General features: G+C 38.6%; 1 protein-coding gene across 7 annotated transcripts in view; it reads right to left on the reverse strand.

Moving 5' to 3' along the window:
• Positions 1-253: 253 nt before the first annotated feature.
• The window catches only part of CTPS2 (CTP synthase 2), a 65,949-nt gene continuing 40,306 nt past the window's right edge, over positions 254-25,896 (reverse strand). For 4 of the 7 annotated variants that reach the window (XM_020786725.3, XM_020786724.3, XM_020786726.3 and 1 more), the window contains exons 14-19: positions 16,652-16,748; positions 13,990-14,045; positions 11,468-11,564; positions 7,540-7,684; positions 4,952-5,063; positions 254-2,222 (exon numbers count right to left, since the gene is read on the reverse strand). In XM_020786725.3, coding sequence (XP_020642384.2) covers positions 4,994-5,063; positions 7,540-7,684; positions 11,468-11,564; positions 13,990-14,045; positions 16,652-16,748 — 465 coding nt within the window. In that variant the 3' untranslated portion in view covers positions 254-2,222; positions 4,952-4,993. The remainder of the gene's footprint in view (positions 2,223-4,951; positions 5,064-7,539; positions 7,685-11,467; positions 11,565-13,989; positions 14,046-16,651; positions 16,749-25,896) is intronic. The other 3 variants (XM_078390406.1, XM_078390405.1, XM_020786723.3) reach the window with 1 other exon arrangement.

The raw sequence follows: 25,896 nt of genomic DNA on the forward strand, positions 1-25,896 counted from the left end.
GGAGCTGCAAAAGAGGTCCTGGGGGCAACATATGGTCTGTGGGTTGGAGGATGCGCACCTACTTCTAGACCTCACAGTAAGTCTGGAAGATGAATTGCCAGTGTTCTCTCTAACCATAGTTTCTTTTTAAGGTCACAGCTGAATACTCAGAAAATGCTGCTTGCCGCAATCCAGCCAGCAGAAGGAGAAAGATCATGGAGAGTAATGTGAGCAAACCATTCCTTAAGTCTAAATAACACTCTGTGGATCTGAATTGCTAGGTCAATATAAATTTAATGTAAAATAACAATATGTGCACATTTCTGTAAAATTTTCATACATTTCAAAATGCAGTTTATACCTGAAGAAAGCCTTTAAGAAAAATATAGCATACTTGATATGACATCAATATTTTATAACAGAGATTCAATGAATAATCCAGCAGTATCAACTCTCGTAACTTCCAAGGCATATTACACAAGCTTCTCAAACAAAAATCAACATATAGAAAATGGTTATTTTTCCCACGTCTATTTTTAACCTATATGGTATCTTGGCTGGAACTCTAGAAAACCAGTGCTTTTAAAAAATAAATGGTAAAAGATTATCCTGAAATGTACATTTACAAACATATTATTCAGAGGGCAAATTTTTAAAACAGAGAATGTGAGGAACAAGTACTTTCTGCAAGACTGTATGATACAAATTATCTCTGAACAAGGAAATTAAAGCACACATCTTATTTCTTGAAGAACATTTCCTCCCCAAGGAAGTGCAATGGTAAGCATGTCATCAGTACTGCTCTCCAAAGAGGTAGTGCAAAAGGGACTGTTGCTAATGAAACAATGACACTGTACTCCAGTACAGCCTATAAACTAAGAAAAATGCAGTAGCGTGTACACAGTTAATAGTTTATGTGTCATGTCTAAAATAAACACACTGGGAAGGGTGCAAAGGAATGTGTCCAAAAATATCTGTATCCGATTTGTTCATAAATTAGAACCTTCCCAAGTGGGTGTAAATCATTTAAAACCCATGTTTGCAAATTCTTCTTGACTTATTTGTGCAAGAGAAATAGGAACACCCATATCCTCTGTGTTGAGTTGATGATGAAGAAAGTATCAGCAACGCCACTTGCCTCCTCACCAACACTGAGAGTCTCTTCCCCTGGTAGGAAACTCACTGCCAGCCTAAGCTGGACTCACATTTGGGCAGCCATTAAAATGAGAACATAGCAGTCCAAAATCTGCCTTTTATTGCTTTCCTTATCCTAGATGCTACAAAGGACAGGAAAGATCTCATCTGATTCTCCAGCCAGGGAGGCTGTGTTTAGCAGATTGCGTGAATTAAGGTGGACTCCTCTGACTTTCAAGGAAAACACAGAACAGAAGCAGAAGGAGATATGCCTGCTGCTTCTGGCCTTCTCCAATGTTTCTGCCTCTCCCTCTCTCCTTCTAGCTCTCAGCCCTACGAGGGATATGGAGTTTTTCAATTCTGCAGTACTCTGGGTTCAGAAGATCTCTGCACGTACCACAGCAGTAGGAAATTGGCATGAGAAACATAGTAGCTTATCTGGTAAGCCAGGCTGCTCTCTGTTACAGATTTTGAATCCAATAAATTGTACACACAGAATCTCATTTTTTTGATAGCCTCTTATGTTATAGACTTGTTGTCTATTATTTATTAGACTGGTATTGTAGTCCAACGCTATAAGCCTCTTTAGATTAACTCTGCCTGGACAATCTTCAAGTATACTCAATGCTGCAAACCAAGATTAAAGCAGGCAACATTATAATGCATCGAATATTTCTGATGACCAATCTAGTACCTGCATGAAGAAAATAGACCTAACCTATGAAAATTATTATTCAAATTACATTCTTATAAGCAACGTAGTTTTACTTTTAATGATGATTTCAAGTGATTCAGAAATGTATTCAAAAAATTGCTATAATGTATTATCACCTAAACACAGATAACACTATCAGATTCACCTGAAAGCATCAGACTAGATTAGGCTGGCTTTTATACAATTTTAAAAGATCAGTAATGATTGAATAGAATTGACTTTTCTCCAGAGCAGCAAAAGCATTGTCTGGAACACAAGGGGATCTTCACAGGACGTGTAGAAAGCAGCTGTGCTGACGTTAGCCTTCTCCAATAGCTTAAATATAATGGAGTGGGGTTTTTGGACCATTTGGTATGACCGTCTCAATCGTGCCTTTTCTTCTTGATTTGTTTATCTTTTGGAGAGAGAAAAAAGTATGAAAAAAGAATTACTACAATACAGCCACCACCGCTACATGTTTAACTAATATGTCTATAGTTGAGCCCATGAATGGATAGTGAAATGCTCTGTTCTTGAAGCAAATGGAAATGTCTGCTTCTCCTGCCAGTCCCACCACTTGCGTCACTGGACGGATATTTATGTAGTCTCTGTTTTTCGGATGTATGACTGATGTTACCCAAAGATTTCCCACATTTGGGGTCATTTGCCTCATTCTGCTTCTTGTCTGATGGAAAGAATCATTAGGTCAGATTATGACCAATGACGTTTATGCTAAAATCAGTACAACCGACCATTTCACGTTAGACCAAAATTAATTAATTTCATGTGTTTCCATATCGCTGACTGCACTACTCTAAGCAGTTTACATTGAGACAACTTGGCAAACCTTCCATCCCATTTACCAAAATTAAACACCTCTAAATAGGGAAGACCATAAATAAAAAAGTCAAAATAATGGCAAAACAAGGTATACATACAAATTTAATTTAGGTGAGGAATGGCTTTGAATGTCTCCTGAAACAAGGCAGTCTCTAAAATCCTCTTAAAAGGAGGGAGGAGGCCAAACACACTTCTTTCAGGAGCCTCTTCCATAAGGAAGGGGCCACTGCCAAGAAGGCACAATTTCTGGTGACAATCCTCTTTGTCTTGGTATAGCAACCTAGAGAAGTGACACCTGTGAGGAACGGGTGGCATGGGCTGATGTTCTGAGGGAAGGAGGCTCAGATAACAGGGCTCCAGGCCATGGAGATCTCTATCTACTACAATTAATACCTTATAACTGGCCTGGAAACCCACAGAGAGTCATGCACATGGACCAGAACTGGAAGTATGTAATTGAACTTGTTCACATCAGACACCAGTCTGGTCGCCACATTCTGTACCCGTTGGAGTCTCCAGGTTAGCCTCAAGGGTAGCCCCACATAGAAATCAAGCACCATGAACAATTTCAGTTGACTTGAAAATGAAAACATTGTTACACAACAGAAAAAGCTGTTTGAGGACAAATATTATTTCCCTTCATTTCAACATACAGCCAAAACACTATGCAAATGTTACAATGTTAATTAATAGGTCAAAGATTAATTAAAGCAGAAAACTGAGGGCAACAGATTTTTTTTAAAAAATCCCCTATAGGATAGGCTACAAATATATTTATGCAGATCTGGCTCTATTCAATCAGACATGGTTTGTCTACACTGAACCATCTATAGTTAAGCAGAAGAAAAACTGAGTTAACTGTAAGCACCAATTAAAGAAATAGGAGAGAAACATCACAGGAAAGCACTAGTCTGTTTAGGATGACATGAACGTTAATGTGTATTTGTGTATAAAGTGCACCTTTTAAAACTAAAACATGTAATCCTCTCAACAGCTTTCGACACCATCAACCATGGTGTCCTTCTGGATAGGCTGGCTGGGTTGGGAGTTGGGGGCACTGCTTTACGGTGGTTCCACTCCTTCCTGGCTGACCGTGTCCAGAGGGTGCTGCTGGGGGACAGTTGCTCTGCCCCATGGCATTTATGTCATGGGGTTCCTCAGGGTTCAATACTGTCCCCCATGCTGTTCAACATCTACATGAAACCGCTGGGAGAGGTCATCAGGAGGTTTGGGCTGAGGAGTCAGCAATATGCTGACGATACTCAGCTCTACCTCTCGTTTTCCACCAATCCAGGTGAGACGGTTTCTGTGCTGAACTCGTATCCGGACCCGGTAATGGACTGGATGAGGGTTAATAAATTGAAACTCAATCCAGACAAGACGGAAGTGCTGTTAGTGGGTGCTTCGCCAGACAGGTTGGAGGGCCACTTCCCTGCCCTGAATGGGGTTACACTCCCCCTAAGGGACAGGGTCTGCAGCTTGTGGGGGTGCTCCTGAACCTCATTCTAACTCTGGAAGCCCAGGTGGACTCGGTGGCCAGGGGCACCTTCCTTCAGCAGCAGAAATAGTACCAGCTACGGCCCTACCTGGACGAGCAGAGTCTCATGAGAGTTACACACGCACTGGTAACATCTCGTATAGATTAATGCAATGTGTTCTACGTGGGGCTGCCTTTGAAGACAGTCCGGCGACTGCAACTGGTCCAGAATCAAGCTGCATGGCTGGTGAGTGGTGGGGCCGCTAGAGAACACATCAAGCTGATTCTGATTAAATTACATTGGTTACCAGTTCCTGCCCGAGCCCAATTCAAAGTGCTTGTTTTGACATATAAAGCCCTAAATGGCTTGGGTCCTGAATACCTGAAGGACTGCCTCCTTCCATATGAGTCTACCTGACAGTTAAGATCTAGCCAGGGAGCCCTTTTGAAAAAGCCGTCTCTGAAGTAGGTAAGAGGGATGGCTTGTAGACAAAGGGCCTTTTCGGCAGCTGCCCTCAGACTATGGAATGCCCTCCCGACTGAGATTCGTCTGGCACCGACGCTGATCAAATTTCAGCATCAGGTCAAAACCTTCCTGTTCCAGAAGGATTTTAATTGAAATAATATCAACTGTGGGTCCTGATGGCAATTTTTAGAGTATCTATTTTAATTGCATTATAATCGTTTTATCTTTTATTGTATTTTAATTGTTGTAAGCCGTCCAGAGACCTTTGGGTAGAATGGGCGGCATATAAGTTCAATAAATAATAAATAATTAAAATAATCTTCCACTAATGGTGGGAGAAGAACATTCAAGTCTGGCTTACCTATCTCCACTACGATTGTGTTCCTTGTCTTTTAAAGACTGTTCAAATTGTTTCTGATTCAGGAAGTTCTTTTTCTGGAAAACTGTCATCACTGAGGTCACTGTAGCTGTTGCTGAATAAAAAGGAATGAATCAAGGATCCACTTCCTCACATCATGTTTCACAATATTTGGGCCCTCTTCTAATTCCCTTTCCTTCTCAGTAACAACCTCTCTATTGTCTCAATTACATCTCAGCAATGGCATGGACAGTAGAGCTTCCTGCTGTCCTGCTGAAAGATCTCCAAGAAAATATACTTTCCGATACTCAAGATAAGCTGCCAATTACTTCTATAGAAAAAAAAAACCACAACCAACCAGAATACCCACAGGGACCCAGCCACAGTGGAAAAGATGATACTCATTCTGACACTAGAAAGCACAGCCTCAGCTGAGAGTGGTTCTGATAGAGATGAAGGATTTGCCATTTCCTTCTGTCATAATGACACTTTGCTTATAACTAATATTAAAGCATTTTTAGAGCAAGATAATGATGATGTTGTACTTACTCCTTTCTGAATGTACCCAAGGAAGCATGAAATAAAACTTCACATTATGAAACAGTCTTGCATAAAAATCAAAACATAGTTTTAAATAGTAATGTTATTACTACTACAATTAAATATATACAACATAAATGACTGACTTCCCTTTATCTATATCAGTTCTCTCATACATAATCCTTACATAGTGCATAAATACTCTGCATTGATACCAATTTTAGGCTTCCTTGTTTCTTTATTCATATCACAGCATGACACAATTTAAAACAACTGATGTATATGTATAGGTAAAATGAAAATCAAATTTTAAATGTTAATTAGACTATTGTTGACCAGAGGCGGGCTACTTTCATAGAAACTTTGAATCACAGAATCATAGAAAAGTGAAGTTGGAAGGGGCCTACAAGGCCATCAAGTCCAACCCCCTGCTCAATGCAGGAATACAATCAAAACATACTTTGATAGTGTTATCTTGGCCATTTGCTAAACAGGTTACTAATACTATGCACTCTACAACATTTATTAGCCATAAATACAATAAAATACTAAAACAGATTTGCTTTTTAAGAAGCTGTTCCAAAATGCTTTAAGATTACTTCCTCTTTACATATTTATGTTTAGACTGCTATGGCAGAAATTTTTATATCCAATTCTGAGTTGCTCTGTGCTTTTACCACAATAGCCAAGTATAAATACAATAACTATGCTAATGGTTGTTCACATAGCCCGCACCAAAATGTTATCATTTTCATTATAAATGCAGGAATCTGCTATATTATATGAAACAAGACAACTGTTGACATTTTTCAAATTTAAGTACTGAAAAGATATTCTCTCTCTCCTCCAGCCCCTTTCTTCACCCTCCTAACTAGAGATGGGAATATTTGTATATGAATATCCCCGCACAGATGGCGATAACGAGAGCCCAGCCCCATGGGGTCAGACGGTCCACCCACCAATACACCGCTGCTGCGGACGCTGTGATTCTTCCAATGGCTCCGCAGATTGTGATCAGCTAGCCACTCCTGGCAGGGGGCGGGAGGACAAGCCTCGCTGCAAGGTTGAAGAGTGGCTCACAGATCACGATCTGCAGAGCCACTGGAAGAATTGCAGTGTTTGCAGCAGCAGAGGATCAGTGAGTGGACCGTCCAGCCCCATGAAGCTGGACCCTCGTTATTACCACCTGTGCGGGGATATTTGTATTCATATACAGTGGGGCCTCGCATAGCAACGATAATCGGTGCAGCAAAAATCGCTGCAAAGCGATTTCGTTGCTATGTGATATTAAAAAGCCCATAGGAATGCATTGAAACCCCTTCAATGCATTCCTATGGGCTTAAAACTCACCTTAAAGTGAAAATCCTCCATACGGCGGCCATTTTCGCTAAGTTAAGAGACCAGAAAACTCCTACAAAAGCCAGATTTTATTCATTGCAGGCAATTATGACATAATTAATTAGACAAGACTAAAGAAGGGCCTTCTTAACCTCCCAACTGTTTGTCTTAAATGGAGATCATGTAGAGATTTAGCCAAATAAAATTGAAAATAAATACTGATCAGTATTTTTATGTAAGGTAAAAGGTAAAAGTTCCCCTTGACAATTTTTGTCCAGTCGTGTCCGACTCTAGGGGGCGGCGCTCATCCCGCTCTTCAAGCCATAGAGCCAGCGTTTGTCCGAAGACAATCTTTCCGTGGTCACATGGCCAGTGTGATTTAGACACGGAACGCTGTTTACCTTCCCACCGAGATGGTACCTATTTATCTACTCACATTTGCATGCTTTCGAACCGCTAGGTTGGCAGGAGCTGGGACAAGCGACGGGCGCTCACTCCGTTGCGTGGATTCGATCTTACGACTGCTTGGTCTTCTGACCCTGCAGCACAGGCTTCTGCGGTTTAGCCCGCAGCGCCACCACATCCCCTATGTACTTCATTATAATTATAAACACTGCTTATAATTACAAATATTTTTAAATTAACTCCTCTCTTCCTGAAATACATATCAATGATGAAAGTAATAATGAATCACAACTCAAACAAAAGGTTACCTAGGGGACAATTTACATCCACGTTGCAAGTATGCACTGAGTGAACCTGTTGCAGCAAGCAAGAGACCAAGATAGGCAGGTGAAGGTTTCATAGGTCTTGAGGAAAACTCTGGATGGAACTGGACGCCAATGAAATATGGGTGGTCTAAAGACAGATCAAAGAGAAAACTCAAGATGTTAGTACCTTTATTCTTAAAAACAATAAACAGGTTAACATTTAATAAACTAAATGCAATACATTTAGTTACGACCTTACACAAATGAAAATAATGGTATCTGCATTCAGATCTTTAAAGCAAAGCAAAGCGCTTTAAACACTTTAATGAGCTACATATGCTTTATGTGACTGAAATTCATGTAACATTATGATAAGATAAGCCACTGCCAATTGGGACCTGTGACAAAGGACTTGCATTCACCATTCTGCTAAGTCAGATATGCCCTTCTAAGAGACATGCCTTTCCCTGCTGACCAGACTTTCTGATACCTCCTTCCAATATGCAGTCAGCATCCAATAGCATTCAACTATTGCCCCCATTCGTTACTGGACTATTTTTAGAGTTTCTATTCAGGGTAATTTTTTTGCATTTCTGTACATGTGGGGTCCCTTGGACCCAATAATACATTCATTACTGGAAGTGGCCTTAGTGTAATGCATTACTTATAATTTCACTTAATCTTCTATTTGGTAATAATGTACAGTACTTATCAAAAAATTCTATGTAAATTTATAGCAAATTGAACACTTTTTTTAAAAATCATTTTTCTTAACTCAAGAAAGTTTTCTCTAATGTACTTGTGTAAAACATAAGAGGAATTAATTTTTTTCTATCCTACCCAAAGTTTTAATTTATAATTATATTTCATATATGTTATGCAATTATATATTTAAGTTATTGTCAATTTAAATTTTAGTTGCAAAACAAACTCCCCTTTTTAAATTTCATTCTCTTTGTGCTTATAAAACTTTCCTATCAGCTCAGTTATCTATGCTGAGAGGAAAGCATTGTAAGCAAAGCCTAATCATGATGGAAGAACCTTCTACCTCTTCCCTCCAATCATGTATTTCTCCTTTAATCCACACCATGCAAGGAAAGATGCTTCTTACAGGGGAGAGGTGCTCCTGGAATTCAACACATCTCCCAGACACATCTCAATGCTATTAAGCACATGCCTTCTGACATCTGATATATGCTTTGCCTGGTAAGAAAGCTGTATTACTGTGCTTCTCTGATTTGTTTTTTACAACTAATGAAAAGTCCGCTACTTAAAATGGAAAGTAGAATATGATTTTTCTCTCTCATTGCTGTTACAAATACTGCCATATATCCTTTTACTCTGTGCATAAACAGTTTAAACTAAAACTGATGATATATTTTGATCAGCACAAACGTATATCAAAAATACTCTAGCAAGACTTTAAAAACAAAACAAAAAAAAACATTTGTTGTTCTTTTACTGTGTGCCATCAAGTCAATTCTGATTTATGGTGACCATTTCCACAATTTTCTAGGTAGAGAATACTCAGAAACGGTTTACCGTTCCCTTCTTCTGGGGGCAACCTGGGGCTGGGTAGCTTGCCCAAGGCCAAACAGATCGGCTGTTCTGAGATGCACAGTGGAGAGTTGAGCTCCGAACCTCTGGCTCCACAGTCGGATACTTAACTCACTGAGCGACCCAGACAGTAACTTTATCAGTTTGAAAATGCTGAAACAGTTCATGTTACAGAAACATGAGATTATCGAATCAATTCTTTGTGCTATGGTGTCAAAAGTGATTGCTAAGGTTCAAGTTTTTACAACTAGGTAATTCTTTTAAAGACAGCTATTTCAGAATCTCTATAATTATTCTATTTTAACACCTTTATAATATACCACAGTAAGACAGAAGTACATCCCTAAATTTCAGAATCTGAGAAATGTCAGAGATGAAATTCATGTCCTCAAAATACCTCAGCATATTATAGAAACCTAAGCACAAAAGACAACTTTGATACAAATTTTAAGCTTCATGCTTAGCAACCAGTAAATAAGAATGCAAATTTACATTCAATTACCATATTTTTCCATAAAAGACACCCCCCACTTTTCTAACCCCAAATTAAGAAATCAATATTTTAAAGATAAAATGAAATACATTTTTATTTAGTAATTAGGTAACAATTGCATACCAGTACTGTCCCTGTTGCGTCTCAGCACTGCCTACATGCTCCACCTCCAACAAGGTGTGTTTTAATTGGTTTCTTCAGCATCAGCTGATAGCAGTTACATAAGGCTCATGATTGGAGGCAGCTAAGCCTCCTGATTGAAGGAAGCCTGTTTGCAGAGGCAAGGTATGGGCAGTTTTGCAATTGTGCGGTTCTCTCCTCGGTTTACCTCCGTGTGTAAGATGACCCTCAATCTTTAGTCTAAAGATGTTAGGCAAAAGTATCATCTTATACACAGAAAAATATGGTAACAGCAGTTCACTGGCAATATAAATGGGTGCAACTAAACTAAGGGAATGTTTGTTTGTTTGTTTTATTCTATTTATATCCTGCCTATATGGTCGATATGACCACTCTAGGCGGTTATGTTATGAGTTGCTCTAAGGTTTGGAAAGGTGAACCATGAATATTAGAAATACATAAATATTTATAATGGCACGTTTTTGAGATCTTTTACACATAGTGGTGTCACCTCAACTGAGGCCATTCAAATTTTTTCTGGCCTTTTTTTAATTGCAAATTTGAAAAGATTATCCCAGTATTTGTGCCCAGATATGGGATGAGTAATTGCTAACGCATGCACTGGGTCATCCTGGTATCACACAGACATGCTCATCTGACACCAATTCCAGTGTCATGGACACTAAAAAAATGTGTCATGGACACTAAAAAAAAGAACCAGTATAAATAAAGTTAAAACAAATGTTCAGTATGGATGAGCCTGAGATATTTATTAGCTGGAGCATTTCTTCCTTTATACTGGCTTCACCCCATATCTCTCAGACCACTGGAAGAAAATTTTAATCCTCCCACCACAAAACGTCAGCTATTAACACTTCCTCTGATTCTGAAGTCCTTGGCAAATCTGTCTAGGCAAAAATGTATGATGATTTTATTAGCCTACTCCATCAGTAACAAATAGGACTATGAAGAATTCAACAAGGCATCTGCTGTACTTCTCTCCAGACTCTCTTTCCTTATAGAACTATGGACCACATGGCGACATATTTCAAATTCGCTTGGCTGGCTGATATCTGAACTAATGTGCATTTGTCTTCCTATGAGGGGATGTACCGTATTTTGCCATGTATAAGAATAATTTTTCCATGTATACTACTTTTTCCTAAAATAATTACACAAAAAATTGAGGGGTGTCTTATACACGGATGTAAGCTGATAACATGGAGAGAACAAAATGGCATGTACCTTACCTCTGTAAACAGGCTTCCTTCAGTCACAAGGCTTAGCTTCCTACAGTCAGGAGACTTAGCTTCCTCCAATCACAAGCCTTATGGAACTTACATCAGCTGATGCTGTACAAAACAAATGGAACACACCTCATTGGAGGTGGAGCCTATAGGTTCAGATTCAACAGGGACTCAAAATGTCCCTCCATTCTGAGCCAAGAGGCTGAATCCTCAAAGATAAGTTTTCTTAATTTTGGAGTTAGAAAAATGGAAGGGTGTCTTATAAACCGAGGTGTGTTATAAATGGAAAAATACGGTATTTTAGCCAGATTTAACTGAAAACTGAGGAGTTGCAGTCTAAACAAGGTAAGAGACTCCTTATGGATGTACCGTTGCAAAACAGTAACTTGTTTATTTAACTGATCTATTATTTCTTTAACAAACATGTGACTGGCAGAAGAATTAAAATGAGGCTCAAAACATTTCTGTGCAATAAGCTCTCATATAACTGTGAGCCGAAAGTCAAAGTCTTTACCATTCAGTTCAATGACTTCCATTCTCTTGCCTTCAGTGTCATGGCCAACAAATTTCAAACCCTTCTCTTCAAAGAAGTGAGTCAACTCAGGATTTACCTTGAAAAAGGAAAGGTAAAGATAAAATGGATAAACAGATTACTTCGGCTGGGCTTAGAGAAGTGTAATAAAAGATGAAAATGTACATCTAGATATCATTTGCACTATATCATCCGTGGCAATGTCTCCTGATGGGGTCTCTCTTAATTTATAGAACTAGTCTTCCTTTTGTCAGCTGGAAATAACCATTCCAGGACCATATACCTTTTTCTGAACTATTGTTATGAAAGGCTACAATTGCCTTAGAATCCCCATACTGCAGTGCTTCACTTTGCAGCCTACATTATTCTCAGCCATCTTTCTCCTTTCTCATCCTCCTCATACTTCTGGAGTAACCTTCACAAACATTTAACTATTAAATTTCAGTTTTATTATATCACAAATGAAAGGTAGCTATATTGGTTCAAGACAACAAAATGAAGTCCAGAATTTACAGGATGGGTATTACTTGCTTGTGGATTTTGGATTTATTAAACATTTTCTCAATACATTGATAAAAACTCATCTTAGATGCTCCCTTGTTATCTTTTAAGAGAATTTCTTTCCTTTCCTCCCTTAGAAGCTCATGAAAAATTCCTGAGCAGCAAATTAAGAGAATTCTAATACAGTACCTAGGTAAAACAGTCCAAAGCTATTTGTGCTGTACTCCTTTATGCTGGTTTTGGGGCCACCCCAAATGCCCTTGGCACAGGGCAGAGACAGGATGACAGCAGGAAACAATTTCCCAACCACATCAGAGCCACAAATCTCCTGTTAATTGTGGGCACAAAACCACTTATTATTTGATCACAGAAAAATTGTTTGCAGATATGTTCCAACCAGATATGGAAGCAATGAAACAGCTTGCAATGTAATAAAAATCACGTATTTGTTTTGTGTATTTGGGCTCTTCCAGACACAGCATTTATTATGCCCCACTTTCTGCTGCTTGGTGCCAAAACACACTGGATTTACCAGGATTTGCATCCAAAATTATCTTTAAAAACACATCTTTCTCTTTAAGGAATTCCCTCTTTAAAACATCTTTAAGGAATCCAGATCACTTCTCAAGTTCCTTTGACAGGGCCCTTCCTCCCCCCCCCCCCCCGCTAATTCAAAGCTTCCAACTGGATTTCTTGTTACAGTATAGCTGTGATTAGGAAGTCCTAACTTTGCCCCAGAACTGATATTAAAACGAAACATTGTTTTTAGGGTGTTTGAAACAGAGTGGAAAGTCATAGCAAAAAGCAATACAGAAAGATGCATAAAAGTAACAATGCATGGACAGCAGGAGACATACCAATAACATCAGTGCAGATGCTGGTAAAGTGGTGCCTGACATAGCGAGCGCCCCATTTAACGACGAATCCGCATAGTGATGCGGATTTTGCGATCGCAAAAGTGATCGCATTGCAATGGTTTTAATGGGTAAGCATCGCATTGTGATGATCGGTGAGCATTTCACTTACCGATTTTCGCACTGCGATGTTTCTCCAACAGCTGATCAGCAGTTCCAAAATGGCCGCCGGAAGAAAAAATGGCTGCCTGCAGTGTTTTTGTGCGGTATTCTTGCTTACCGAGGCGGCGAAAATGGTGGCCGTATGGAGGATTTCCGCATAGCGGTGAGTTTATCCCCCACAGGAACGCATAAAACGGGGTTTAATGTGTTCCTATGGGGTTTTCCGTTCCGTATAGCGACGATTCCGTATAGCGATGATTTATCCGGAACAGATTATCGTCGCTATGCGGGGCACCACTGTACTTTATGGAGGACAATTGGTCCACCTGGAAGAGCTCTTTGTTGTAGTAAGAAAAGCCAATCACAGGTAAGAGAAAGAATACAAACTAAATTTAGAAGAATCTATGATCCAGAATTTTATTTGAAAAAAATGCGGCTTGGGGATTCTTTCTATGCCTTCATGAGAATCCCTGCAAAGACATGGAATCCCAGCTTCACCTCATACGACTGGAGTGCTTGCAAACTATTGGCTAGAACCATTATGTTGCTGGCACTTCCCCTAGAAATGGAGGAAAGAACAACAGTCTCTCTGTGTGTGGGGGGGCTAGAACTTTTTTGTTGTTATGTGATAATGCAGCGAAAGCTGCTGTCAGCAATCATGCATGCAGCATGCCATAGTATGCCACAACACTTGGCTGTTGAAACGTATTATACAGTTATTCTCTCCGAAGGTGAAGGAAAAAAAGGAAGCCTTGATAAACATACTGCTGCCATTACCACTTCATAACATCAATTTTCACCTTAAAGACATCCTAAAAATAATTTCAGTGAAAAATAAACAAAACAATAAATTTGTCTGGAGTTTTATTTAACCTTACATCATATACTTCATGGCCTTGATACTTGTTAGAATTAACAGAAATACCACCTTGAATTACAACTTCACTTGGCAGATCAAAAGGAAAAAATATGTTATCTGTCACTTGCCTCATAGCGATGCCTGTGTCGTTCTTCCACAAAAACCTCACCACCGTAGAGTTTCCCTAAAAATAAAAACAAAATCCTATTTAATAGTTATTACATTTACATTTTGTCTACAACTTAATAGTTTTTTACACATTTTCTAACATCTTAAATATTCACATGGATATAAATGAACAACTCAACCTGGCAAATCAAATTTTCACATTAGATTTAAACACAGACGGGAAAGATAGAATACCAAATATATACAATAAGCAATGTGTAATAGATATGAATTGTTTAAGACAATCTGTTAAGATCTTAACTAGTCTGGCTAAAAGATATAGCCAGTTATTCTAAGATAGTAAAACATACATGTATAAAATTAAGAATGAATGGATAGGAAGGAAAAGAACACAGTGCAGTATGTATAGGAACATAGTATTTTACCTTCTGTATAAAAAACACAGGAAGGAAACAATACTGTTTGAGGAAACCTCATCGTGTGCTGTTTCATGCCCCTCTTTTCTCAGCACTGATTGTTTGCCACACTTTTGTGGTAAAGCCTAAGTCAAGAAATCGGGAAACTGAGGGATCATGGCTTCTGTTGCTCTTCTGGAAAATGAGGATTTGTTGTTCATGCCTAGCAAGAGCTGACTGAGAGAACTGGGGAGAATGCTCACTGGCAACTAGTTAGCAGCAAACATCTGTGCCTTATCACTGTGAAAGGAAACTTTAAGGCTGGACTGAGCTCACTCCTTGGTACTGAGTTAATTTAGAGAATTGTTTTTGGTGACTGGGGGGGGGGGGAGAAGTTACTCTGCTCTTCATGAAAGTTTGGGGAATCTTGAGGCCTGATTGGAGATCTCCTGGAAAGGTCTGGAAACGGGAATTTCGGGCATAAAAATGGAAACTTAGTTTAGCATAGCTGTCTCTTAGGATAATGCTCATCTGCTGCTCTGTTACACAACTTAGCATAGGTTAGTTGGCTTTATTATTTTCTCATGAGATTGTTCTATAATTGCTCCAGCCTTACCTTTTTGATTGCTTAATTGCTCCACAAGCCTTGTGACTGTTCTGTAACTACTAAGCCTGTTTTGATCTATTTGACTTTTCCCACCACCTTTAGTAAAATATAAAATTTTTACAGGTGTTTAGTTCTTTTTGGATTGAGAGGACTGGTGGTCCAGACTAATAAACCAAGCTTACCTCAACCATCTAGTGGGAGCCTATGTGTTTTGTGGGTATTTTTGGCATTCCTACCTTGCAGGGTTGGCATAAAAATCAAAGCTCTTAATCTTATGTCTTTTTGATGATTCCCTCTGAAGCACTGCTTAGTCAAAGTGGACTATGGTGTTGGGAGGGTAGTGGACAGGAACATTTTCCCCAGCTATCATCTTCTTGGATTTCACCCACACCAGGACAATCAGGGTTGTGTTGGAGAGTGTTTAATCTGGGCCTCTCTGACCATGGTTAATCCTAACAGCACAAGCTAGACCTTGGAAATCTTTCTTGCTGGAAAGTCCAATTAAGAAATTTTTACTTTTCAATGGCAAAATAGGCTGGGGTTCATTCTACCTTAAATGATACAAATGTACTTCAATGTAGGTGAAGAATTTCATTTGTGATGAGAAAAGAAGGCAGAGGGCCATGTAGAAGAGGGAAGTAGAGAGTAGTAGTAATCCCTCCCATGTGGATCTGGTGGCCAGATCTGGTAACATAATGGCAATGGCCCTGAGAACGATACTTCTATCCCAAGGGCAAGGCCTCCTTAAGCTAAAAGCTTTTTTTTTTGTGTGGATAAAAAAAGTACTGTATGCCTGTTCTTTGTGGGTGAAAAAAAGATGGTTTCATGGTTTAAGCATTTGCAAGAAGTTACACCTATGCCTTTCTCCTACTTTGTGCAACAAACAGAACCACCACCAAACCAAAAGGAAGGCTGGTGGGGGAGTGGAACCAATCACTTCTCCATAAAGAACAGGCGGAAAGGGAGGGGTGCTTTCTTCTATGTATTAGTATGGTCGCTTGCAACAAAGACAAATGGCAGATGCTTTCTGCAAAAGCTACAACAGAGCAAAACATTTTCTTTCCTCCCCATTCTTGGGAAAGAAAAAAGAGGGCCTCTCCTATTCCACAGTCTGATGTGGGTGCTCATGTAGCAAGCTGACAAGTAGACAGTCAAATCCTATTGTGCGCGACACCTATGTTCTGTGTTTTCCATGTCACATATTATGTAATCCTATATTGTATTAAAAACAGAAAGGAAAGACCAAGTAATTCATTCTCTGTATACATCATTTAAGCTAGAGAAGCAAGAAGTTAATTGGCTCAAAGTCAGAAGATATTACCATTTTTCCTTGATTACGCTAATAATGGGTTGATGTGGTTTTCATTATGTTGCACTTTTTTAAAAAAATAAAATAGGAATCAATACATTCAGCTTTGCACATTTTATGGACTGTCCTTGCCCTGCACTCACTCCAGGAGATCCATTCTGCTGTATAATTTTATGGATACTTCTCCAACAGAAGTTAAATAGTGGTAATAATTATGTTTGAAGAAAGAATATTGAATTGAACAATCAGTATACTTATGGCATAAAAATAGTATACATTTGAATATGACAAGCATGGTGGTTTTGATGACAGAAACAAAAATTACATTGGCCAAAGAACTTTGGACTTACTTAAAATGGAATCCTCTGTTTTAAAGATAGTTTTCCTTTTTCCTAGTCTCATTGTTCCGCCCATATCTCCTGGATTGTGTTCAGGCATGTCAATCACCTTAACAACAAAAAAATATTTACTTCTGGTAGTATTATTTATATTCTGAGCAACACAAGATACTTGGTTACCAAAACTTCTACCTGTTAATCCACCCGTTTCTACTAAAACAATGCTGTATAATTAAAACAGGCCCAACCCACAAATTATGTTATACTGAATCAACATAGAGTGAGTCATGGAGTTGTCCAACAATTCTGTCCTTGACTTATATTACGTGAATGGTGATAGGTACTAAGGCTTAAATCCAAATGATAGTCCCACTTAAGAGTAGACCCAGTGAATAAATGAGCTTCCATAAGAATTAACCATCAGTTCAGCACTTGACTCCCTAGATCAATCTTTACTGGGACTGGCCATTAGATTTAGGCCTGTATGTTATTCGCTGTGAACTCAAAGTGTAGCATCAAACCGAAAGACCCATGTAGATCTTCAGTTTGAGAAAGCCTTCCTTGAAAATGGTGAGCATGGCTCAGCTGAAATTAAGCACTCTACAATACAACTGTAGACATGTCTACCCATAAGTAAATATCACAGGACTCATTGGCTTCCTCCCAGGTGAATGAGATAGGATTAGGGCCTCAAAGTTCTGCTACCAGAAGACAAAACTGTATAAAAAGGAACACAAAAGACCCAATGCTGAATTATCTTACTGAGTGCTTTAAAAAATGTATCTCACATCTCCAGCAGCCTACACAACCCGACTTTTAGTTTTAATTAACTTTCTATACTGTAGTAAGAAACTAAGTGCTTTGTAATAAATTGTGGAGCTCAGAGAGCAAACAGATTACAGTATTTTACTCAAGGTTACACTTCATCATAGTAGAATACACAGTAAAGTGACTCATTCAGATACAAGCATGTATGCCCCTTTGCATTTTGAATGTACACACAAGAGCTAAGATCTTTTCAAAATTCTGAATGATTGAAGACCAATGGCGTAAAGGAAGCATTTATTCCTCCTTACAAAAATTGTAGAGGTGACAGGACAAGTGACCACAGACAATACTGGGAGTTTTGGGCAGAATCCTGCCAGTCTTCATGTAAAGTCTGCATAACTTGCCATGGATAATTGCAGCTAATTGATGAGGTATTGAGATGTCTCTCAGTAGCATGTTTGGGTCAGCACAAATGAGATGCGCCTTGGCACCTCATCAATCACCTCTGCTGTAATTAGCCAGAGAAAGTTATACAAATCTTATGAGAATACCAAAAAGAGTCCAGCCTTTATCTCCTGTATTTTAACTATAATTGAAGAAAAAGCAGGTAAAGGATGGGATAATTTATTTGCTAGTAGATAAGGAGAATCCGATTCTTTCTTGGCCTGGAAGCTTCAAGTCTTATATCAGTAGAAAATGTTTAATTTTTTATATTTATCCACGGCCTTCAAGACCAATCGGTATTCTTAGGGTAGCTTTTAAAAGTACAAAAATAAAAACAGGGCCAAAATAAAAGTAGCAATAAAACATCAGCATAGCATAAGATAATACTCCAGGCAATACTTTAAAAGTTAGTGATATTAAAAAGCTTGTTCAGTTTGCTTACTTGATATCCTCAAGATAAAGTCTGTAATCCTTAAAAGAATGCAAGAGTGTAGGAATATCCCATAAGGATTCCTTGAATACACATATGCTGGATAACTCAATGGTTTACATATTTGGCTGTGGAGCTAGAGGTTGGGAGTTCAAATTCCTACTGTGCCTCTTTGACAAGTGCTGGACTTGATGATCCATAAGGTCCCTTCTGGCTCTGTGGCTCTAAGATTATTAAGATACTAAGACCTCAAAAACTGCTCCATGTGTTACCTGACAATAGCATAAACACATTATCAACTCTTAAAATGCTGATGCAGTCAAGCTGAGTTGTTTTTCTGCACTTAAGTTCACAGAACAGTGGAAGACTGTGCTCTCTGTTACTCTACATTTCCTTTCTGCAGTGCACACTGTCCATATCTTTTCAGCACTGGTTTAAACACAACTAAGGTTTGTTTGAGCAGACCTTTACTAAGGATGATATTCTATAGGCTAATTTTAAAAAGAATCCAACACTGTATTTGTGAAGGCTTCCACGGCCGGGATCCAATGGTGCTGTCCTCTGAAGATGCCGGCCACAGAGACTGGCGAAACGTTAGGAAGAACAACCTTCAGAACACGGCCAAAGAGCCCGAAAAACCCACAACAACCAATCTGACATTAATTAACAGTAGAAACATGCTTGAAATCTTGAAGACAAAAATAGATTAAGATCACTGTAATCCAAAATCTTAATTGCTGGAGATGGATTCATGATTCCATAAATTAACAGTGCTGTGATGGGAAACATTATGTGTGCATCAGCACAAAATTTGGATATGGAGTTCTTACACATTGGCTTTAAGGAACGTATAAGCAGTGTCTGCGAACAGTTTATGAATGGAAACAAAACAAAAACCATGATCATCATCATCCACCAGATGTGGGGTTTTAAGCCTAGGTTTATCTCTCTTTTTTCTTGCTGTGGAGACATTTTGCACAACATATTGTTCAACTAATTGCCTGGTGAATTTCCTAGACTTAAACCTAGAACATAGAAAGTACAATACGATAGTGTGTCTTTCCTTAACAAAGCTCTTTCTGTAATGGAAACGAGGATTGCTTTTTTTAAAAAAAAATACTTGGTTGTATTAGGGTTGTTTTTGGGTACTCCTCAAGAAACATAATTAGAATTTGGGAGTGGAACGGAAATATAGTTTACAAGCACACGGAAACATGAACTCTTGTGATTCAGCAATAAAACAAACATTTCATAATCAAGTTGCTGGTTAGAAAGGACTGTAAGAATGCTGGCTCCAACATAGTCTCTTAAAGCAGTCATGAATATGTCAATGATCCCAGTCTTGTAAGATTCAATGTAATATTTATACTTATTAATATTATTATTATTGAGATCTACTTATTAATTTTATTATTGAGATCTATTTGTCTAAAGAGACAAATCCAGATCTGTTTGAGATCTGGATTTGTCAGAGTTATTAAAAATTTTAATAATCGACAAATCCAGGCCTGCTAACATGCTTATTCCATATTGCACAGTGTTTCATATTGCATACTGACTGAGTTTAGCTGATGCCCATTTAGGACTCAGAACTCACTACTGTTCTTTTGTTCTCTTAATATTTGAAAATGCTTGGATAACAAATAATTCTGTGGCAACTTAAAGACTAACAAATATTGGTTGTCATAATCTCTTGGGAACTGCAGCCCACATCGTCTGATGAATCCAAAAAGGTGGGCTGCAGTTCGTGAAAGTTTTCACCTAATAAAGCCTGCCAGATTGTGAACCGCACAAGACAGTTTTATCAGTTTTGTTCAACAAACAGTCCCCCTCCATTTTGCCAAATGCTTGCGCATGCATTTGCTAGCACGTTTGTACTAATTTTGAAAACAAAAAACCTTATCAACAGAATCATATTAATGGGCAAACAATTTCAACAATGTACACTTCTGTTCTGTAACAGAAAAACAAGCTCATAATTTAAACATTTTCAAAGAAAAGGGCATGTTCAGAATGCAGTATTCTTTCAGTTACAAAAAATTACATTAGAATTTTATCTTCTGGCAGATGAAAGTTTTTATGATGGTGTTACTGATACAGGTTTTACAATGTCATTTTACTACTGCCTATTTTGTTTTACGGTTAAGAGTTTTATTTTTCTTTTTAGTTACAGTTTTATCATTTAAAAAAAAAACACTTGTTTTCACTGTGGGTACAATGGTCCATTTCATGGTCCTTTCTCAGTGTTTGCCCAAAAGGATACTCACTATCCCTTTGCATACTCAGAAGCTCTGTTGCTTTCAATGGAGTAATCATCAGATCACACTCCTGCTGGCGTCTGGAAGTTGACTCATGGCAACTGGACTTCTTTCTTATTAGGTTGAAACATTTCGTTACTAATCAAAGTAGCTTCTTCAGTCTGAGGAGAACTGGTAGGAAACCCCTCATATATTCTCCACGTTGGTTTCACTTCCCCTTGGTCTGAATAGGCTCATTAGATGGACAAAGGATGGGTGGACAAAGGACAATGGGTGGAGGAGGACAGCAGAAGTGGGATTTTCACTCACCACCACCCCATCATTTATCATGTCATTTGTCCATCTAACGAGCCTATTCAGACCAAGCGGAAGTGAAATCAATGTGGAGGATATATCAGGGGTCTCCTACCAACTCTCCTCAGACTGAAGAAACTACTTGGATGAATAGCGAAATCTCACAACCTAATAAGAAAGAAGTCCAGTTGCCACGACTCAACTTTCAGATAACCTCACCTGGATGACAGAGCGTCTTCACAGATAGACTCCTGCTGGAGATTTTGCAGGTGTTATATTCTGCATTTCCATAACAGAATTCCATGAATCTGGAATTTTCACAGACAGTAAAGTAAGTAAGTGAGTACAATTAAAAAAGCAAATAATGGCACAATCTTAATCCCCTCATAAGGGTGAAAATGGTGTGAGGGGAGCTCTGCCACTAGCATAAGGGGGTGGGAAGTACTACTCTGAAAGCCTACTCTGTAAGTGTAAATCTGCTTCCAGTGATATTCCAGAACAGGATGTTTTGTGAGTAGTTCTGGATCTCCTGGTTCCAAAGCTATTTTGTTTGCCTGTGGGACCCAAGAACTGAGTCCCATATCTGCACCAGCCTCAGGATAGTGATGCTATCATTTATTTCAATGGAGAGGAAAAATTTTAAAGATTATAAAATAACGTTCTTCTAATGAAAAACATCCTTCCTCCTGCCCTAGTCATCGTGGCTCATGTCCTACACCTATACTGTTTTATGGTTAACTTAATAAGTTATTGTTTTAAAGTTCTCCAGTCTTTCTCCTTCAAACATATCAGAGCTATACTTTCTCAGATATTCTTTAGGACTGAACAACTGACAAAGATTTTCCTCATGTATGCTTCAAAAAGGGTTATCCTAGCTGATTATCTGAATAGGAATTAAAAGAACTGAGAAAGAATTCCCAGACATAGCAAAGACAAGCTCAGGGTTGTTTTATTTAGACAGCACTGATGCAGAAAAATGTAGAAATGTACAAATGCAATTATTTCATCCATAGAAGTTATGCCTGCCAAAATTTTACACTAATTGGAGATTAGCATAATAAGCTTGCAAGCTTGCAAAATGCATATACTATGAAGTAATCAAATTACAAACCTTTCCACATTTCTGTAACAAGGCAGCAATTTACAAGTAAAAAAAACACCAAAGTATATTTACTACACACACATGTGCAGTGGGGTCTCGACTTACGAACGGTTCTACATACGAACTTTTCGACTTACGAACCACTCTCATAGGAATATATGGACTCGACTTGCAAACTTAGATTCGAGTTACGAACTCTTTTCTTTCCTTTTTTAAAAATCTAAGTCATCTTAGGTTAAAAGGAAAAAAGAAAAATATCCCCCTCTAGTGGCAGAAGGTGGAATAGCAGCTTCCCATTAGTTTCTATGGACGGAAAAGAGCAGATACGGATTAAATGGTTTTCAATGCATTCCTATGGGAAATGCAGATTCGACTTATGAACTTTACGACCTGAGAACCGCCTTCCAATACGGATTAAGTTCGTAAGTTGAGACCCCACTGTACACACATTCCACAATGTCTGAGAACTTACGAAACAAGATGGAGTAGAGGGGCACATATACACTTGCCCAGTCCCTGTCAAAGAAACCTGGTATGACAACACGATCAGGTCTGGGAAGCAGTTAGGTTGATATATGAGCAAAGAACTTTTTCTTCACAATAGGAGTAAATTGGACATTTGCTTTCAGGAAATTTATGTTGAATTGTGCTGTCAATTAACAGTTTAAGGTATTACTGAAAATAGGTACCTGGACCACTTTTTAAAAAGCATCTGCAATTCTTATAGTGGAAATATACCCAACAGAATATGTTTAGAATTGAAGTGCATATGGAGCTATACAATAAAATAACTGGGGAAGCAAAACACCAGAAGGTAACATGTTAACAGTCCCTAAAATAAAACAGTACAGTGATGTTAGTAGATATGGAACAGGCTCAAAGGTACACATACAGAGGAAAAAAACTCTGAGAATTAGCAATACCATTGTAACTTGTTATTACTGAATTATACCATCATTAGCTACTGCTGAAACTCTTTTCTCATAAAAATCACAGAGTTAAAGTACTGATGATATATTAAAGGTGCTGGATAAAAAATGAAGATAGTGCAGTCACTTTTAAAGTGTTTCATGATTTCATCAAACAAATACTAGCTAAAAAATTTGTTCCTACAGAAGAAAATTTCAATTAGTAGAAAGAAAGCAGATATGAGGCATAGCAATAAAAATATCTCAATAAATGTACACTGCACTGCTCTCAAGGCTATCCTTTCACAATGAGCGCAGTACAGAACATATTATTCACAAGTGAAACAAAAGACAGTTGTGCCAGAACATAACACTGACCTCAGCATTCAGGTGAAATGACTACCACTGCAGCTAGAAAGAATAATTTCCTGCAAAGTGTGTGATGAGAGATACAGAAGGAGAGCTTAGACAAAAGATAATATCACGTCTCTCACTTTGGTTTATATGCTTAATATCTTAACGGGGCGGGGGGAACCCTCACAATTGTAGATGGAACTATGAACATGAACTCTGTAGTCGTCTGCCTAATTTAGCCATACTGGAATGCAGAGTATGTAGAAATAGGTACAGTAGATATAAAAAGTTTACACACCTCTGTTAAAATGTCAAGTGTCTGTGATGTAAAAAAATGAGACAAAGATAAATCATTTCAGAACTTGTTCCACCTTTCATGAGACCTATGAACTGTACAACTCAGTTGAACAACAAACTGAAATCTTTTAGGTGGAGGGAATTAAATTAATGGCTGATGGTCGGATTCCAAAAGATCTCCTGTATGGAGAATTAGTGCAGGGAAATCGCTCCAAAGGGACACCACAGCTGTGATACAAGGACATCTGCAAGTGGGATCTGAAGGCCTTAGGAATGGACCTCAACAGATGGGAAACCCTGACATCTGAGCGTTCAGCCTGGAGGCAGGCATTGCATCATGGCCTCTCCCAATTTGAAGAGACCCTTGTCCAGCAGGCCGAGGCAAAGAGCCAGCCACAAGAGCAGCAAAATCAGGAGCTGGAAAGGGGACAGATTGTATTTGTCTTCAGTGTGGAAGGGATGGTCACTCTCGGCCTCCTCAGCCACACTAGACGCTGTTCCAAGTCCTCATACAAAGCACGTTACCATAGTCTTTCGAGACTGAAGGATGCCTAAGTAAAGTAAAGGTCTTCCTTGGTTTTAACTCCTGAACCTTCTATCCTATTGTTTAATAAATAATCCAGGCTTCACACAAACTGTGTGTAATTTTCGAGTAGACATGGTCTAGAGGGGCAGGGTAAAAATCCAATAAATAAATAAATAAAAGAAATAAATAATAATTTTCGTATGTGTTTTTCTCAATGTTTCTTAGCTCCCTGCAATGGTGTTCACACTTTCACTGCTCGTTAGAAGCGAATGAACCAATTCCCTTCTGTCTGTGTAAAACAACAACAGGATTTCAGCCAATGCTTTTGAATTCACTCCCTAGGAGCCGGTCCATACACCAATCTGGAAACCTCATTAAGTGTACCTATGGATTTCTACTAATTGCTCCTTCCCATCTGCCCACTTCCTTCAATAATACTATGTTATTATGTGACCCAACATTGCCCCATTTCTTGAATCATACCCCAGTGCCACTTCCTCCTTCTTGGTCCTGTATATACCTTCCCCTTGTTTCAATGTCTCTCCAACATGAGCTAAGTGGGTTACTTTCTGAGATAATTTCTGTTTCAGCAATTCCATGTGAGATACGATCTATACTTCAGGATATCAAAACTTAGCTATTGTTCTGGACTTGCTATCAACAATGCCTATGGGATGGTTCCTGGTATTGCCAACCTACACAATGATACCACATACTTGCTGTTAATAAAACACTAGCCCTAGGCTGACCATACTGTAAAGCAACCAATTATATATTTTAACTATAACTCTGGATTTAGATTTCCCACTCAAATCAAGTTTAATGCTGCAATAAGAGTTTATGAGATATGCAAAATTTGATTGGATGGTATACATATGAAAATCAAACATATGAAATCAAAGGTGAAGAACCTTTGGCCCTCTACACACTGTGTTTCCCCAAAAATAGGACAGGGTCTTATATTAATTTTTGCTCCAAAAATGCATTAGGGCTTATTTTCAGGGGATGTTTTATGTTTTTCATGTACAACAATGTACATTTATTCAGATACAGTCATGTCATTTTCTGGTTGCTGCACAATGGTGGAGGGTGGGGTTTCACTTTACTAGGGCTTACTTCTGGGTAGGGCTTATATTCCTGAAAAATCATAGTAGGGCTTATTTTCAGGTTATGTCTTATTTTCAGGGAAACAGGGTATTTTCAACAATTCCATGATCCTTTACCATTGTGAGCGGAAGTGTTTGGAGTTCCAAATGTTCCCCACTTCCAATCCACATGAACTTGCATTATGTTAGTCTTCACGTATCATCATGTCAATTTTGAACCTCTGTAAGCTGTGAAAATGCAGCTGTGACACTGCTTGGTATAGTAAACAGAAGATTAAAATGCATGTGTGCACAAGCCCCAAGAACCAGTTCTTCTGAATTGCAAATGATTTCATGATACAATTACTACAGCATACACCCTTTTCTCCCAAGGGAAATTTAGACATCTTTCATTCTTAAAGGATGGCAGCAGTTACGCCAACCAGCTTCTTCATCTAATCACAAGTGTTTGACATGCTTGGATTGCTGATCAGCATGAGTTTGGAAACTCTCAACTTAAAGCCTGCTGGGCTGTGCACTGGGCCTTATCATATTCGATTTTCCCAGCACTTCAGTAAAATACTTGCTGGACTGCATTCTCTTCAAAGACAAAGACTGTAATTTTAATGGGAAGTATGCAGTAAGTCATTCAAAAAAGGGGGGGGGGAAACAGAGAGGTAATGTGGAACGCCATTTACCAAATGGCAACTTACCACAGCATGCTTTTAAACACATACTAAGATCATTCTAGTTTCTGTTCTGCCAAATGCTGAGGAATATCTTACCAAATT

The sequence above is a fragment of the Pogona vitticeps genome, chromosome 3 (assembly GCF_051106095.1).
Source record: "Pogona vitticeps strain Pit_001003342236 chromosome 3, PviZW2.1, whole genome shotgun sequence".
NCBI classification, from domain to species: domain Eukaryota; kingdom Metazoa; phylum Chordata; class Lepidosauria; order Squamata; family Agamidae; genus Pogona; species Pogona vitticeps.